Below are 15,895 nucleotides of genomic sequence, written 5' to 3' on the forward strand. Positions count from 1 at the left end.
TGTGATTAGTGGAGAGAGGACAGTGACAGACACTTCCTTTGGTAAATCCAATATGACTGAGATGTCGACCACAGTCAGCTGCAGAGCAAACTGCAGCGACTGCATCACCTGAAAAATAATGAAAAACCCTGAAAAAATATACATTTATGTTTTTGGAATTTATGTCTTCTGTTCAAATACTAATATCATCTTGCCTTTTCATGATAATTGTTATGACTCATTGTCTTACTTTTGGTTGCATCCTGTCAGTCCCTGTGATGAACTGAGCGTGACCTCCTCCTTGGCCATCCCATTGATGAGAGCAGAGCTGGCCCCTTCCCCAATCCCAAAAGAGAAACACCTGCAATACAACAGCTGTTTTTAAGACACACAGGTTTGGTACGCAGAGAACCTGAATTCTCAATCACTTCTTTGGTGCTCCCCACCTCTCCATCAGTAAAGACAAACAGCAAGAGAGGAGAGTTTTTTCACCTACACAAGCAAAAGCTCAACTCTTTGGCAGGTATACAAGTATGCTTTCAGTAATCTGTTTTAGCAAGTAAATCAAACATAACCTGGAGTTTTGCAGAATCATCCAAAGGCAACATGGTGTTTTACAGTGATATCACTTTAAGTCACTGAGATCACATGAATACAACTCACGGGAAGATGTGTTCACAACGAGACCCCAAACTGTAAAATGTTTGAATAGCAGCCCATTGGTAAACTCTTCAACAGGAGCAGAGGACTGTCCTGAAGGGAAGAGGGAAAGATGGTGAGGCCACTGTGTGAGAGGAAAGATTTGAGGAAATATTTTGTAACTCTAACACCACTTTATGAATACTCTGGCACTGCTGGTGCGAGTATTACTCATATTTTCAGATTGATTCACTACCAACACAAACTCTCCACATGAAGCCATTGAACACATCAGAGACATGAAAAGGACAGAAAAATGTCAAGTTTACAGTTTCTAATATATTCCAATACAATTAAATTCCAGGTTGAAGAACTGGGATCTTGAATTTTTATTTGCAAACTAATGACTTCACTTATTTTTCACTCACCCGGCTCAGCAGAGGCCTGTCCTGCCTCCACCACAGCAGTGGGCTGGTGGGCGTCTTTGTAATAAATCAGCAGTTCAACATCTCTGTCAAACTTGTGTCCTGCAGCCAGCTTGACCTGCACACCACAAACACATTCATATTTATTCATCAGTAACAAGTAACAACCACACGCAGCAGACACATCAGCACTCTACCTACCGTGGCCTGGGTTTGATCAGTGTTGAGGTACTGCAGAGGGTCCAGGGAGCAGTTGGACTCTACTTTATGGATTGGACGAGGAGAGGAGACAGAAGAAACATCACTGGACAACCAAAACTATTTTACAGCTATTTTAGTTTAAAACCATAAAAAGTGACAGAAAAGGAATATGTTTGTTTTTGTAAATATGCTCTTGACTTTTATGATCTATGGATGGTATAATGACAAATATCAGTATAATGAGGAAAACATCATCTTTGCCTCTCTTTTTTTTAAACAAACCTTTAAAGTGATATAAGATTTTATGTCAGCGAGAGTTAGTGAGTGTTAAGTAATTATAAACCTCTTTATGATCTAACTTTTGGAAAAAATAAGGGACACTCCACATAACATTTTCTTAATTAGTTAAAACTATTTACTGATATAAAGTCATGACATTTGGCCAGCTTGAAGATGGAGAGAAAGACGGACACTCTTTTTTTATTAATCCTTTATTTATCCAGGTAAAAAAAAATCTCATTGCGATTAAAAATCTCATTTCCAAGAGAGACCTGGCATCATGGCAACAAAAGTCACATACCACATAACATTTAAAACAAATACAATATCCCATACCAACATGTGTAAAATATACAATAACACATTAAAAACAATCACACTGAGTAAAAGAGCTGTTCTCTCGTTCCTTTAAGACAGACTTAAACTCTCCCAAGGTAACCAATTCTAATAATTTGAGTTCCTTCTGCAGATTATTCCAGGAAGCAGGGGCAGCGTATTTAAAACCTTTTTCCCCAATTCTGTTCTGATTTTTGGGACAATCAATTGTATGATTTTGTTCGAACGAAGGCTGTATTGGTTGTGGTCTTTCTCGAATTGATGAGATTCTAGATTGGTTTTGGTGTTTCTGTGTGAAATCAGTAAAAACATGAACATAATCGCCATCTAGTGGCAGAGAAAAGGAATTAAAACACTTTGTGAATGAGCTGCCACAGCAGTGGTCCAATCTTCTACTGTGTTAGGAGTATTCAGACAATTTTGACATACTTTTTTTCCACAATGGTAAAACCAATATTAGGTACATAATTCATGACAAATAAACATGTAAAAGGGGTTGATGATATAAAACAGCTCTGTATCAAAGGCAGTGTGGAGTAAGCAGACCTGCTTCTGTTCACTCTGAAGATGAAGCTACTTTAAGAAAACCCTCAGAGTCCCAGAGCTTCTTTCTTCACGCTGCAGCCCAGCAGAACATTTCCAGCATCCACACACTCGACTTGATTTGGCAGATTATTACACTGGATGCTCTTCCTGATGAAATCCCAAACTGTGATGTCATAAATGCTCTAAAATAATGTGCTGACATGTTTTTACAACAACTGATGAGGAAAATAATTTCTGCTGCCGTGTGGTTTCTGGATAATATCAGACGCTGGTGCAGCTCAGTGGGAGGTTAGGAGTGTGATTACCACCAGTGTTTTAGCTTCTGATATGCAGATGTTTATTCTCAGGCTGTGAGGCAGGCCTACGTTTAGTTTGACTTCATTTTATTTGTTTTATGGTGTGTTTTTAATTATATCATGTGTTTTTGTTCAAATTATAGATTCAAATCTGTTTTATCTCACATCATCATTTTGTGTTAATATTTAAATTGACAGCAGTGCATCTTTTCAGGCTTTGACTTTTCCACCTCCTTGTTGCTTCCTCCATGGAAGACATGCCAGTGGGATTAAGGAGGTCCTTGAAGCATTCCTTCCACCACCCGACAGTGTTCTCATTCGAAGTCAGCAGCACTCCACCCTCACTATGCACAGTGCAGGTAGATCACCTCTTTCCCCTCCTGAGTCGCCAAACGGGTGGCCATAATCTTTAGGCAGTATGGTTCAGTGGTTACCACCACAACAGGCACCAACCACCCTGCAACCGCAGCTCTGATGATTTGAAATGGAGTCCCTCAAGTCTCGCAAATGGACAGAAAAATCTACTGATATTTTTGTTTTAGTAGTACAACTTTGCTTAGTCCAGGTTGAAAATAAAATGAAAGAGCATAATTTTTCCAAAATTATAGAGCCTCATTCATTTTGATGTCTGAAAACTTCAGGGAGTTTTCTTGGTTTTTGAGATGGCATCAGATTTCAGTGCGTGAAAAAATAACATGCCTGAAAGTGGGTTGACAGAGCATTTTTCAAAGGAACTTATTTTGAGTAGTATTTATTATTTGAACCTAAAATTTCACAGCACTCATCATATGTGCCCACACTTTGTATCTTAACATTTTTTATGAAAATGATGGATGGTTGAGCAGAAGACCCGTGTTGATTACAAATGGAATGATCCATGAGTTAACTAAGCTGGACTTGGTTTTACTGACAGTTTGAAGTTACTGTTTAACAAGCAGCTAGTAACTTGGGTAGTAAAAACAAAAACTACCCATCAGCTTAAGAAATTACTGAGCTGTGCTTAAGTTAACACTGAAGCTGGCTCCCTAGACTTCAATGTTGTGGTATTTGTTTTGGTAAAAGAACATGATCCTAAAATAGTTTTAACAGGAGTTATAGTGAAGAGAGGCTGCAGCTTAGCAGAAATCCCCCATAATCACTTTGATAGACTGTATAAATGATCATTTATCATTTGCAATTAGCCAATTTGAATTTTATTTATATTCCACTACTTCACAACTGTAGTTGCTTTAAGTCACTTTGCATATTAAGCTAAAGACCCTATAATATTAGAGAAGAAAAACACAACAACCAGATGTTCCCTATGAGCACGCACTTGGCAACATTGGGAGGGAACGACTCTGTTTAAAAGAGAAGAAACCTCCAGCAGAACCAGGTTCAGGGAGGGCAACTATCTGCTGGTTGGGGGTGAGGGGAAAGACAAGGATGCAGAGGGAGTCAAGTATCTGGACTCTGTGTTTCTAACATTTTTAGGGTCGAGCACAAAAACTCGCTTTCGCCTGAAATTAGAAGCAGGAAATTCGAGGTCATCCAGGCCTTGATGTCTTTAAGACATGACTGTACTTTAACTAATTGATTTGTGTTACAAGGCTTCATGGAGACATTGTTAAGAAACCAAATAGAAATCTAAAGATTTTTAACGAGAATCTGGTAAACATAGACAACAGTGCATTTAACTCACTGTAAAACCTCTGTGTTTCTTCCTACTAAACTCTAAAAATGCTTTTTTTAAAAAAATAAAATTATGCAGTATTGCCAGTGACTATATTTTCAAGATTTATCGTGCTATACTTTGTTTCTATCGCACATACTGACAGAGGATGGTGACCTTTAGTCCAGACAGACATGCTGTCTTTACTTAACCCCAGTTATCAGGCTGAAGGAGTCCTGACAGGATCTCGATTTCTTTCTGCTGCTGATGGATTTGCCTCTAAAAGTCAGACAGACTTTGTTTTCTTCTCTAAACAAACACTATGACAGTGTGCAATGTGCAGACAAGTCTGTCATTCTTTACAAAAGCAGGCTCTGAGGACACAAATTAGTTATTGTTGGTGATGTTCCTGTGTGTGTCAATCTGTTTGTTCTTAGTGTATTTTAGAGTAAAAGTGTCAGATTATTGCACAATAGTGTTTGGACTTGAATTCAAACAATGTCTCCTTGATTTCACACAAACGGCAGACTGAGATTACTCTGTCATGTCTAATATGTTTGTGATCAGTAATGATATACTATTATATGTTATGATACCCCTAATCCAAGAAATAATGATTAGGAAAAAGTGAAACATATTTAAAACTAGACACACAGCATTAGGTTTGGGTATTATTAACTGTTTTCCAGTAAGTAGAGTTACGTTTCTGAAAATACTGTTTTAAATTCAACACGTGGAAACTCACAATTCAAAACAGAAGTGTTGTTTGTGTTAAACTGCTTTACCCAGCGTCCTCTGCAGGTCTGAGACTGAAGTGCAGCTGGTTCTCAGAGGGATGACCTGCCAGGCTGTACGTCAGCGTCACACAGCCCTCTGCTGCCTCTGAGCTCTGACACAGAATTACAGTGTTAGAAGTCACGATAATTACTGTCATCAAATACCTAAACAACAACATGAGAGGCTGCTGCTCCTACCTGTCCAGTGAGCTGGGCATAAATCAGTGACCTCTGACCCTGGAAAAGTGTTGTGATTGGTGGAGAGAGGACAGTGACAGACACTTCCTTTGGTAAATCCCATGTGACTGAGATGTCGACCACAGCTGGCTGCAGAGCAAATCGCAGCGACTGCATCACCTGAAAAATAATGAAAAACTCTCCAAATATACACAAACAGCTGGAACAGACATTTTACTCACTGCAGGTCTGATCTCAAATATGTATCTGCTGCTGCTGTAATGTTTAACTTGACCTGTAATTGTGTTTATGTCTTACTTTTGGTTGCATCCTGTCAGTCCCTGTGATGAACTGAGCATGACCTCCTTCCTTGGCCATCCCATTGATGAGAGCAGAGCTGGCCCCTTCCCCAATCCCAAAAGAGAAACACCTGCAATACAACAGCTTTTGCTGAGTACACAGAGGACATGAGTTCTTCTTCACCAGATCGATCACTTCTTTGGTGTTCCCCACCTCTGCATCAGTAAAGACAAACAGCTGGAGAGGAGAGTTTACACACACTTTTTCATGTATGTATGCTGTCAGTAAAGTGTTTTAACAAGTTAAAAAAAGCAAGAGTGAGAGGAACAGTAGGAGCCACTCAACAGATCAACTCATGTATAATTAGCAGATTATATGAGACTGATACAGGGCTTGATTCATGGTCAACTTACAAGTTGGAGTAATGAATGAGAAAAAAAGGAAGGACTAAAGAATGACATCATTAAAGTGTGTGTGTGTGTGTGTGTGTGTGTGTGTGTGTGTGTGTGTGTGTGTGTAATGCAGGGTTGGCTGTAAATATGTTTGAGGGGCTCCAGGATCTCTGTTCCTCCAAGATCAGCCTCCATTTGCTCAACTTTCTTCAGAGCCTCCTCACCATACTCTACACCAGACCTTCCCAAAGTGTGGGGCCCGCCCCCTAAGGAGGGCACAGAGCCATTGCAAGGGAGGCGCAGTATGAAAAGGAAAAAACAAAACAAAAAAAAAAACAATGCTTGGACACTGCTAGCATGGGGCGCCTCCACAAACGCAAATCAGGAGATGAAGCATCGCTGAATATGTTTCCAAACCAACTTCATTCTAAGCCAAAGACTAGAAAATATGATGAAGCAAATCTTCCCTTTGGCTTCACCTGCACAAGTGCCGAGGTAGGTCTCCCCTGCAGAATTGGTTTTCCCTTCGTCGGGAGCAGCGCTGGGCTCTCCAAATCACGGACAAACAGTATCCCGCATTCTTGATTTTTAGTTCACAAACACTTGTTGTAATTACTAACTACTCCTGACATTTTGGAGATTTTAGCTCTTTATACAGTAAAGATACAGCGGGATACAAATAACATCAGGCCACAATTTGTTCCCCCGGTTCAAATCACGGACAAACAGCATCCCACAGTTGTTTATGTTTTTAAACCTATTTTGCAGAGGGATTGAAAAATGTATTGACAGCAATGTTGAATATTATTACACCGGAAAAAAACAACTACATGTAAAGTAATCACACCGTGACGCCTCTGCCTTTGTAAATAGAGGAACAGTAGCTGCATGTGTGTATGTAAGCGTGTAAAACCTGCAGATTGTCAGATTAACAGTATTTTGTCTCTACACAGCAAAATCTCCAGTGTTAAATTAACACTAGAGAGTGTCTATATGGGTCCACACCTCTGAGTGTTAAATACAACACTGTTGAGTGTTAAATTAACACTTTTGACAGTGTTATATGTTTAAAAGTAACCTAGTCAGTTTTGAAGATTAACAATGGCTAACACTGAGCAGTGCTGATTTTCTAACACTGGAAAATAACTCAAAATGTTAGAAATATTCCAGTGTTAGAAAATCAGCACTGCTCAGTGTTAGCCATTGTTAATCTTCAAAACTGACTAGGTTACTTTTAAACATATAACACTGTCAAAAGTGTTAATTTAACACTCAGAGGTGTGGACCCATATAGACACTCTCCAGTGTTAATTTAACACTGGAGATTTTGCTGTGTACCTGCTATTCTGCAATTCATCTCATGTAAACAATAACGTGGCGCACAGCGTGACGTGAAAAAAGACACATACCTTTGACGTTGCGTGACGAACTCTGTATTCCTCGTCCACACATAAACGCAAAACCGGAGTTTTAAAAAATCTCAGTTTTCGGTGATTTGAAACGCCGTTTACATGTGGACGAAACAGCTGCGTTTTCAGAAATACCCGTGTAGGTGTGGACGTAGCGTAAAAGTAGTTTAGTAGTTTATTTTCTTACTAAATGTAATTTATTGCAGATTACTTGTATTTGCTTAATTGTTTACTAAATGTTTGAGGTGTGAAATAAACCGCAATGGAGCAAAAGATGGGTGTGTGTGGTTGGAGAATGTGTTAGTGCGTGCGTGTGCGTGTGCGCATGCGCGCGATTATTTTCCGGGTTTAGATTTGCATGAGGTGGAAGCAGATGTGTTTCCTTTTCTTTGCGAAAAACAAAAAAACATGTCAAGTAATTGTAATGAAAGCTTTCCTGGAAATAAAGACTAAGTATAGAACAATGACTGGAAACACATTAGTTATAAATAGATGAAAAATAGGTTCGAGTCTTTGGATCCTGTGAAACAAATATAATATGTCATCATGAAAAAAACATGCTTCATCAGTGGTTTCAGTTACCACTGATGATATATATTCAGAGTATTTTCAATCTTTTGCTCTCGAGTCCCAGATGTTGTTTGAATAGGGTCAAACCTCATAAAAGAAGGATTCGTTAAAAGGAAAATGCATTCAGGCCTGTAACATGTGACTTCAGCAGCTGTGCTGCAAAGCAGTTGATGTAGTGGATTAATAGTTAAGAGACTTTAAAGTGCAACAATGTGAATTTACACATTAACTCAGAATGTCTGTGAGATGGTCAGTCTAACACCCTAATGTTATTGTACGGTTTATTTTTGCCATGTGTATTTTTATTTTACTTTTTTCAAAAATGGTGATGCTTGTTCATCCTTTCATCTCCTCCCACTTAGATTACTACAGTGCTCTATGGTATTGTCTGTCTAAATCATCTATTAATCATCTCCAATCTGCCAAAAATGCTGCTGTAAGGCTTTTATCCCACTCATAAATTCTCTCATATCACTCCATTATTAAAGTGTCTGCACTGGCTTTACTGTTAGATTTACATATCAGTTCAAAATCTTCATTCTTTCTTTTATGGCCTTCGGAGGAGAGGATGCCACTTATATGTCTCCGGTCTACTCGACACCTATTCTTCAAACCAAATCCTGAGGTCCAGAGATCGAAACCTTTAAAACTGCAGAACAACTTACCCCTCTGTCTTTGGCCCATCAACACTGTGGCATCCTTTAAAAAATCGCTGTGAATTAATGTATTTAGAAAGGCATTTGAGTAATTTTTTGTGATTTGTGTTGCTTTACGTAATTCGGGTGTGTCCATTTTGACCACATTTTTATTACCTCTGTAAAGCAATTTGTGACTCGTTCGTATCTTAAAGTGGTATATAAATAAACATTACTCTACTTACTCTTTGAATGTACAAAAACATTTAAGATGTCTACTTGTTTGAATGCCTCTTATTATAACTAAAGCACTTCAACAGAGGAGCCGTCTCCTGTTACTGTTGCAGCATAGACTTATGGAGGGAAAGTTGCCTCAAAAGGGTTGCAAAACCTACGATATGATCCACAAGCATAAACTAAGATTTACAAATATGTACAATCATTTGTGTGTAACCTTTGAGGGCTCACAAGTGCGTGCCTCAATCCACACACAAATACAAGGCAATTTGTTTAGTTTTACGAATCAGATATTCTTTTTCTTTGAAAAACCTTTCTGTGCACACAAATGTTTTGTCTTGTTTTGGGGACGTGGACGTGTCTTTTTCTAAATCAACTAGAAAATGTGATTTACCAATTAGAGAAACTATACAGTAGCCTATAAACGTTAGTATACAGTTTAAATAATCTGCTGCTAGATGCTAGGAAAAGTCAGCCAGTGCTCAGCGTGGCTGTGAATCAGACTCTGGAGTGAGTATAAGCTAACTAATAGTTAGGCATTGGAGGCCCAGATGTCCCAGTTTTACACTGTGACATGATCGCAGCTTACATTTGCAGATGATATGTGCCAGGGTGGGCAACTCTAGGCCTCGAGGGCCGGTGTCCTGCAGATTTTAGATGTGTCCTTGATCCAACACAACAGATTCAAATGGCTAAATTACCTCCTCAACATGTCCTGAAATTCTCGAGAGGCCTGGTGATGAACTAATCGTTTGATTCAGGTGTGTTGACCCAGGGTGATATCTAAAACCTGCAGGACACTGGCCCTCAAGCCCTGGAGTTGCCCACCCCTGAGTGACAGCGTTAAATTTGCCTCAAAACCCCACGTGGGCATGCAACATGATCGGTGCGTATCAGACGATTTGTCCACACATTTAAGGTTTTGTAAGGGAGCGAGAAGGCAGGTGCGTGTACTTTTAGACATTTGTGTGCACAGTGTGTGCTCAGGTTTGGATGTATGCATTTGTAAAATAGTTTTAAGTGTGTGCTCAAATTGCTTTGTGTCTGTGCGTGGACAGAATGCCTTCTTCAGTCGACACACTGTGAGTCCTCAAAGGTTACACACAAACCACTGTAAATATTTGTATTCTTAGTTTACGCTGGTGGGTAGTGAAAAATGCCAACAAGTTCAACATGTAAAGATGAAATCATGCATAATGCTCAGAGTGATGTCTGTTATTAAACAACAGCACAGTCTCTCTCAGACTGTTTGCACAGGTGCGCGTGACAGTGCGTAACCATGGTTACTGTGTGACGCCAATTGTCTGTTACTCTGAAACTCTCAGGACTTCTAATAAAGAATCTTGGGTTACTATGTCCTTACAAAGTAAATCAAGCTTAAGATTTCAGAATAAAAATAACAGCAGGGAAGTTGAAGAAGAAGAAGAAGACAGATTATCAATTTAGAAGGTGCAACAGAGGCAGAAGCTATGAGACCAGAGCTGGACAAATTAGAAAAAAAAAAAAGGCTGGGCGAGGCCCCCAGTGTTAATAAGATCCTAGCCCTGTATGGTGTGTTGGTGGGCGTGTTTGTATAGTCAAAACAGGGATGAGTTTAGTATCTCCATACAGAGACACAAGTTTACATTTCCCAGTCTAAAGCTCTGTTATATTTCAGAGACCAACAGCAAGTTTTCACTGAGAAGGTAAGTTGAAATTAGATTACTAATTATCAGATTGTGTAAATCCTAAGAACTTCCTTCTAAAATTAACACAAAAAGAACTCGTAGAATGATTAAATGTTTATTATTATTAATTATTAAACACTTTAATATTTCTGTGTAAACATTATATAAACTGGCAAAAGGTCCACAGGGATAGCCTTCATGAGCCTTTTTTTAGTAAGAATAACTTCTCTGATAGTCTCGAGTTAAAGGTCAAGTTCATGTGAGTTCATTGGCAGAAGTTTGTGTATTTCATCAGAAGAGAACTGCACAGACAAGCCTTTGTTTGTCAGTGGTATCTGTCACGATTTGACTACCAAAGTACTATACTGCCCTATTCAAAGTGCATATTGTCATGTTGGATTTTGATGTACCAATATTAACGGTATATTATTTTGCATAAAATCCCATGTGTTCAACTTTTTCTGTTTTTTTTGTTGTTGTTGGGTTTTTATTTTTATTTTTGTATTTACAGGCCATGGACTTGCTGAGCCCTCTTTCACTACTTTTAGGTATGTTTTTTGGTGAATGATCATTGTTATAAATGTTAAATATGATCAGTGTTGGGCAAGTTACTTTGAAAAAGTAATTAATTATAGTTAATAGTTACTGCTTCAAAAAAGTAACTGAGTTAGTAACTGAGTTACAATATTCTAAAAGTAATTAATTACTGGAAAAGTAACTATTGCGTTACTTTAAAAAAAAAAAACGTTTAACCCTCTGGGGTCCAGGGTATAATTGGCCATTTTTAACTACTTTTGATTTTCCCTCCACATTTCACCTTTAAAAACAGTTTATTTGCCTTGTTTGGTATCATTCTTTTCAGCACAACCTCACGTGTCTGAATTTACAGTTATGTTTTCATTTTTGACACACTGTATTAACACAATTGATCTAAAATCAGACAAAAAACATAAAACCAGAGTAGAAAAAGTTATATTTTTTACTGTAATAACCACACACATGTTTAATGAATCATATTTCATAACTTTAAATGCAAATATAAATTGTCAATTTTAAAATACTATGCACAAGTTTTGCAAACAAAGTTATTTGCAGCCATTTATCTTTTACCTTTTTTTTAAAAATAACCATTTCAAACTATCTATATAACAATCAGCTGTTCTGCATTAAATAAGATGCCACACAAATTATTTGTGCCACTCCAAAAAAATAATTTCTGTCCACTATAAAAGAGAACATCACAGCCTGATACCTGCAGGTCTGACAGCAGCAGGTGTATCACTCATGTTTCTACCCGGAGACAGCAGTCGCCTCATTGTTCTGACACACAACACAAAACTATCCACAACACTACACACTAACTACACAAGACAACACATTAACTACACACTCCAAACACGCTAAACATCACAAATCTCTCAAATCTCAAAACTCGCTCTCTCTCTCACTCTCACCGTCACTCCTAAAACTTCCCCTGTTTTTTGTTTGGGTTTTTTTTTTTTTTGGGGGGGGGGGTTCATAAGCAGAGAGTGCTTGCTGCGCTGTCCTTAGACAGTAAACATGACGAAACTATTGAGGAAAAAACGTATATATTGTTTATCGTGACTCTGGTTTTACTCGACACAATTTAAAAACTGGTATATATCACCTTGTTGCTTTGTCTTGAAGTGGTCATGTGATTGGCTTGCCACGACTACTTTATTCTTCCTCAGTCAAACAGCAGCACCCATGCGATTGTTTTGCCTCCTTAGCTCCAGGTGTTGTGCTAGAAAGTGATCGTGATTACCGTCCGCGGGAGCGCGCACAGCTGCTTAAAGCTGTAGCGTCCAGATTACTTATGTAGTCAGCTACTTCCGTGCAACTGATATAAGATGTGGTAAGATGAACACAGCTTCAACAGTCTGTTTGTTGAAAAATAGTAACGGACCGCATGTTCTTGTTAGTAACTGTAACGGCGTTGTAACGATAGGAATAGTAATTAGTTAGATTACTCGTTACTGAAAAAAGTAACGCCGTTAGTAACGCCGTTACTTGTAACGCTGTTATTCCCATCACTGAATATGATGTACCTAGATTCTAAAATTAATAAATAAACAAATATTTCCTGTTGTTATGGAGCTTACAGCATTTAGTTAAAGTGGTGCAAACATTTAAAAAGCATGAAGAGTAACGTGAACTGAACATTACAGTCTATATTCAAAAAGAGTAAAGAAATTCAAATTTTTTGCATGGTCTTGAAGAAAATAACACAAAAACATATTTGCCTTTAAAATTTAAATAATTAGAAATGTAAAAATAATGCACTTTTTTTGTATTTACATTTTTGCATATACATAAATATACTACATATATATCAGTACGTTTTTTAAAGATGAACTATAACAGTAATGTGTCTGTGCAGGTTCTCAGGTCTAAGGAGTTTGGAAAGAAAAGCAACTGGACTTTTTAAAGTTTCTTGTAGACTTTCACCTCTTACCTGAGAAGTTCTTCAGCTGAAACATCTTTAAGAAGTCCAGTCACCTTTCTTTAAATTCTAAATTTCTTTAGATAACAGTAATGCAAAAAAAACAAATGACTAAATGATACTTAAACTGTTGATCTGGTCTTATTCTGTTACAGCAACAGTCCAGCTGCACTTTGTTTTCTCTTCCTATGTGTGCCCAAATGCAGGAGATTTAGAAATTGGCAATTTAACTTGGAAACTTGAATGTTGTATGAGCAACAGAAACCAATTCACACTGAAAATTGTGGCTCAAAAATTGGACTCGTTGGACTCGATGTACTCGATGTACAGCTCAGGAACATGTCCTGGCACCAATTACAGAGAGCGAAAGTGTTTGAATTCCTCTCTAGCGGTAGAAAATGGTAAGCACTGCAAACCAGTACATTGTTTAAGAAATACTTTAAGCACACATGCAGTGTTATTTTCTCTGATGAATCTTTATATGTTGGTTTTGTGTATCAGGAATTATAAAGGTCTCTGTAAACGATACAGTTTGTAAGGAAAACTACACTTAGCCTGAATGCCACCCAAATGTCACTTTCAACAAAACAGCTGTTAATCTTACACAACAGTATGTTTCATGTGTACTCAATTACTGAATACAAAGATTCAGTATATTTGGTGCCACACATGCTTTCAATAAATCACCTGTATATTTTCCTCCACAAAAGGAATGGAAATATCTGCTTTAACATGACATCAAAGAATGGCATGAAAGTAAAGATTAAATTTCAATGTGCTGAGTACCCTGCTGCTAACAGTAAGCTCTACCCAACACAGTAAAATTGCTTAAAGACTGCATTTAATTTAACATAATGACATGGAGTTTATGTACAATATGTGTGCATTACATTTTTAAAACCTACTCTCGATTTTTGTGTCCAGTCAGTCTACACAACAAAAGTAAAAGTTGGATTGATGCCTTGGAGGACTGCCAGAGGGATCATTTCTCCCTGGTTGAGATCTGCGAAAAGAAAGTAAGGGATGATGTGAAAAGACTGCAAAATAAAACAGACTCAAAGACGGGGGTGTGGATTGGACTGCAAAGGTCCATTTTTGGCTACAGACCTGAGTGGAAGTGGATTTCAGGGTATAATGTTGTAAAATCACAGTTGAATAGAACTTCGTCCACCAACTCTGACTTTGACAACCACTGTGGAAAAGTCATCTTTGATAATAAGACAGAAGAAATCAAGTGGTCCAACGCCGACTGCCATGAAAAATTACCATACATTTGTCAAAGTAAGTTGCTGTTTTGTTGTCCAGTCAGACTTCTTCACCTGGTTTTTATTAAATCTTATTGTTTTTCTTTTTTCTTTTTCTCCAGGAATGAATGAAAAGCCCTGTACTGATGAATATACAGAGAAGTCAGGTATATCTACCAAAATGTTTTCTAGCCCGTAGGCATAAATTGACGTTTTACTTTATATTCTGCATCTTTTTTTATCTGTGTGACACATGTCACTGTAAGCTGCAATATTTACATATAAGTAGATGTATAAAGGTCAATGGGAAGTTTAAAATGAAGCCATTCCACTCTGCTTTTTATATATTTTTGAATTAATATTTGTGTTTTGGGCCACAGAGCTTTTCATTGACATTGACTGAACTGATAGCACCAAAGAAAACGATTCGCAGCGTCTCAATCGTCATCACATCAAGGTGAGATTCCTGGAGAAGCAGATGGATGACCCAGCAAACCCAATGTGTATTGTTAGATTATAATATTATTTTATGCCATGTTATACCCCTAATTAAAGATTGTGAATTATTATGTAGTTTTAGTTTGCATTATTCTCCTGAATTAGAAGAAGCTGATAACTATTGCATTAGTTAAACTGATTTGCATTACATTAGACTGCTGATTTATTGTGGATGAATGATATTGTTTTATGATGTTATAAGAAATACTGTTTGCAGAGAGTCATCGCCTTATTTGTCTGATTAGAAGAGAACAGAGCATGCTGGAGTTTTCTGCCCCATCTCAGCAGGAGCAGATAAAACGGGGAGCCAAGGTCGTAGCTTAGGCGCCGTGTGAGAGAAAAGCATGTGAATGTTTAGGCTTTTATGATAAGGTGGGGGCACCAGAGGCTATAAGAGTTTGATTAATGCTCCACCATTTTGAGATCTGAGGCTGTCTGCATACAGTGTCCATCTCCCACGCGTGTGACTATTAAAATCATCGTTTGACTCAACCCGGCCGGACCAGTGTTGTTATTGTGGTTTTTTCTCTTGTCTCCATCCCCAATATTTGAACTCATAACAGTATATATGCTGTTTGTATGTTTGTATGCTGTAGCTGTAGTGTTGTGTTTCACAGGAAAACTACTTTGGTTACTATCATTTGCAAGCCTTGTTAAATTAACCATTTACCCACCACTTCTCAGAAGTACCTGTGTTTGTCAAAGATGCTTCTATGTAAAGAGTCGATGTATTATTTTTGTCATTAAAAACCTAAATATCTGGCTAATTTAACTGAGCGGTTATAAGAAATAACATTTTATTTTTCTCTCAAACAAAAAACTAAAGAATATTAATTCTGTGCTAATAATAAAATGTAAAGTTAACAAAATGCAAACTGTGTTTATTTCAGCGATATCTTGATTCAAGAGATAGTGGGGTATACCAATCTGTCACAGACGCCATTCACACACCTAGGGTGAAATCTGTCCACCTGTCCTTTTTATGCCCAAGAATGTTACCATGTTGTTGTCAGTTAAACTAATGTGTTGCAAACTATTCGTCCAGCTGTTTGTTTTTAGTAACACTTCAAACTCACCATCACAAACTTTTACCAAACTTCAAAGTATTTACCCGACCTTCCGATTAGCGCATAGAGAGCATCATGGAATGGGTTTCCATGGCCAAGCAGCTGCA

The 15,895-nt window shown here is 37.9% G+C and overlaps 2 protein-coding genes across 4 annotated transcripts; one reads left to right on the forward strand and one right to left on the reverse strand.

Annotated features, from left to right (window-relative positions):
- Window positions 1–1,739: 1,739 nt before the first annotated feature.
- Window positions 1,740–7,536, reverse strand: LOC143422035 (von Willebrand factor A domain-containing protein 5A-like). Its single transcript, XM_076892230.1, has 5 exons — window positions 7,407–7,536; window positions 5,624–5,735; window positions 5,327–5,485; window positions 5,098–5,241; window positions 1,740–3,172 (listed from the first exon to the last, which is right to left on the reverse strand). Exons 2-4 carry the CDS (start codon window positions 5,681–5,683, stop codon window positions 5,134–5,136), a joined length of 327 nt encoding a protein of 108 aa, XP_076748345.1. The 5' UTR covers window positions 5,684–5,735; window positions 7,407–7,536; the 3' UTR covers window positions 1,740–3,172; window positions 5,098–5,133.
- On the forward strand, window positions 6,347–15,556 carry LOC101485301 (regenerating islet-derived protein 3-gamma). Of its 3 annotated transcripts, XM_023152808.2 has the most exons (6): window positions 6,347–6,492; window positions 10,506–10,533; window positions 11,027–11,063; window positions 13,904–14,260; window positions 14,346–14,390; window positions 14,604–15,556. In XM_023152808.2, exons 1-6 carry the CDS (start codon window positions 6,446–6,448, stop codon window positions 14,624–14,626), a joined length of 537 nt encoding a protein of 178 aa, XP_023008576.2. In that variant the 5' UTR covers window positions 6,347–6,445; the 3' UTR covers window positions 14,627–15,556. The 3 variants fall into 3 exon arrangements, 2 of the variants coding, with proteins under 2 accessions (XP_023008576.2, XP_076748343.1); XM_076892228.1 differs by lacking the exons at window positions 6,347–6,492; window positions 10,506–10,533; window positions 11,027–11,063 and adding exons at window positions 11,619–13,589; window positions 13,690–13,778; XR_013101636.1 differs by lacking the exons at window positions 6,347–6,492; window positions 10,506–10,533; window positions 11,027–11,063 and adding an exon at window positions 11,619–13,380 and having other exon boundaries at window positions 13,481–14,260.
- The last annotated feature ends 339 nt before the right edge of the window (window positions 15,557–15,895 follow it).

Source organism: Maylandia zebra, linkage group LG14, assembly GCF_041146795.1.
Source record: "Maylandia zebra isolate NMK-2024a linkage group LG14, Mzebra_GT3a, whole genome shotgun sequence".
NCBI lineage: Eukaryota > Metazoa > Chordata > Actinopteri > Cichliformes > Cichlidae > Maylandia > Maylandia zebra.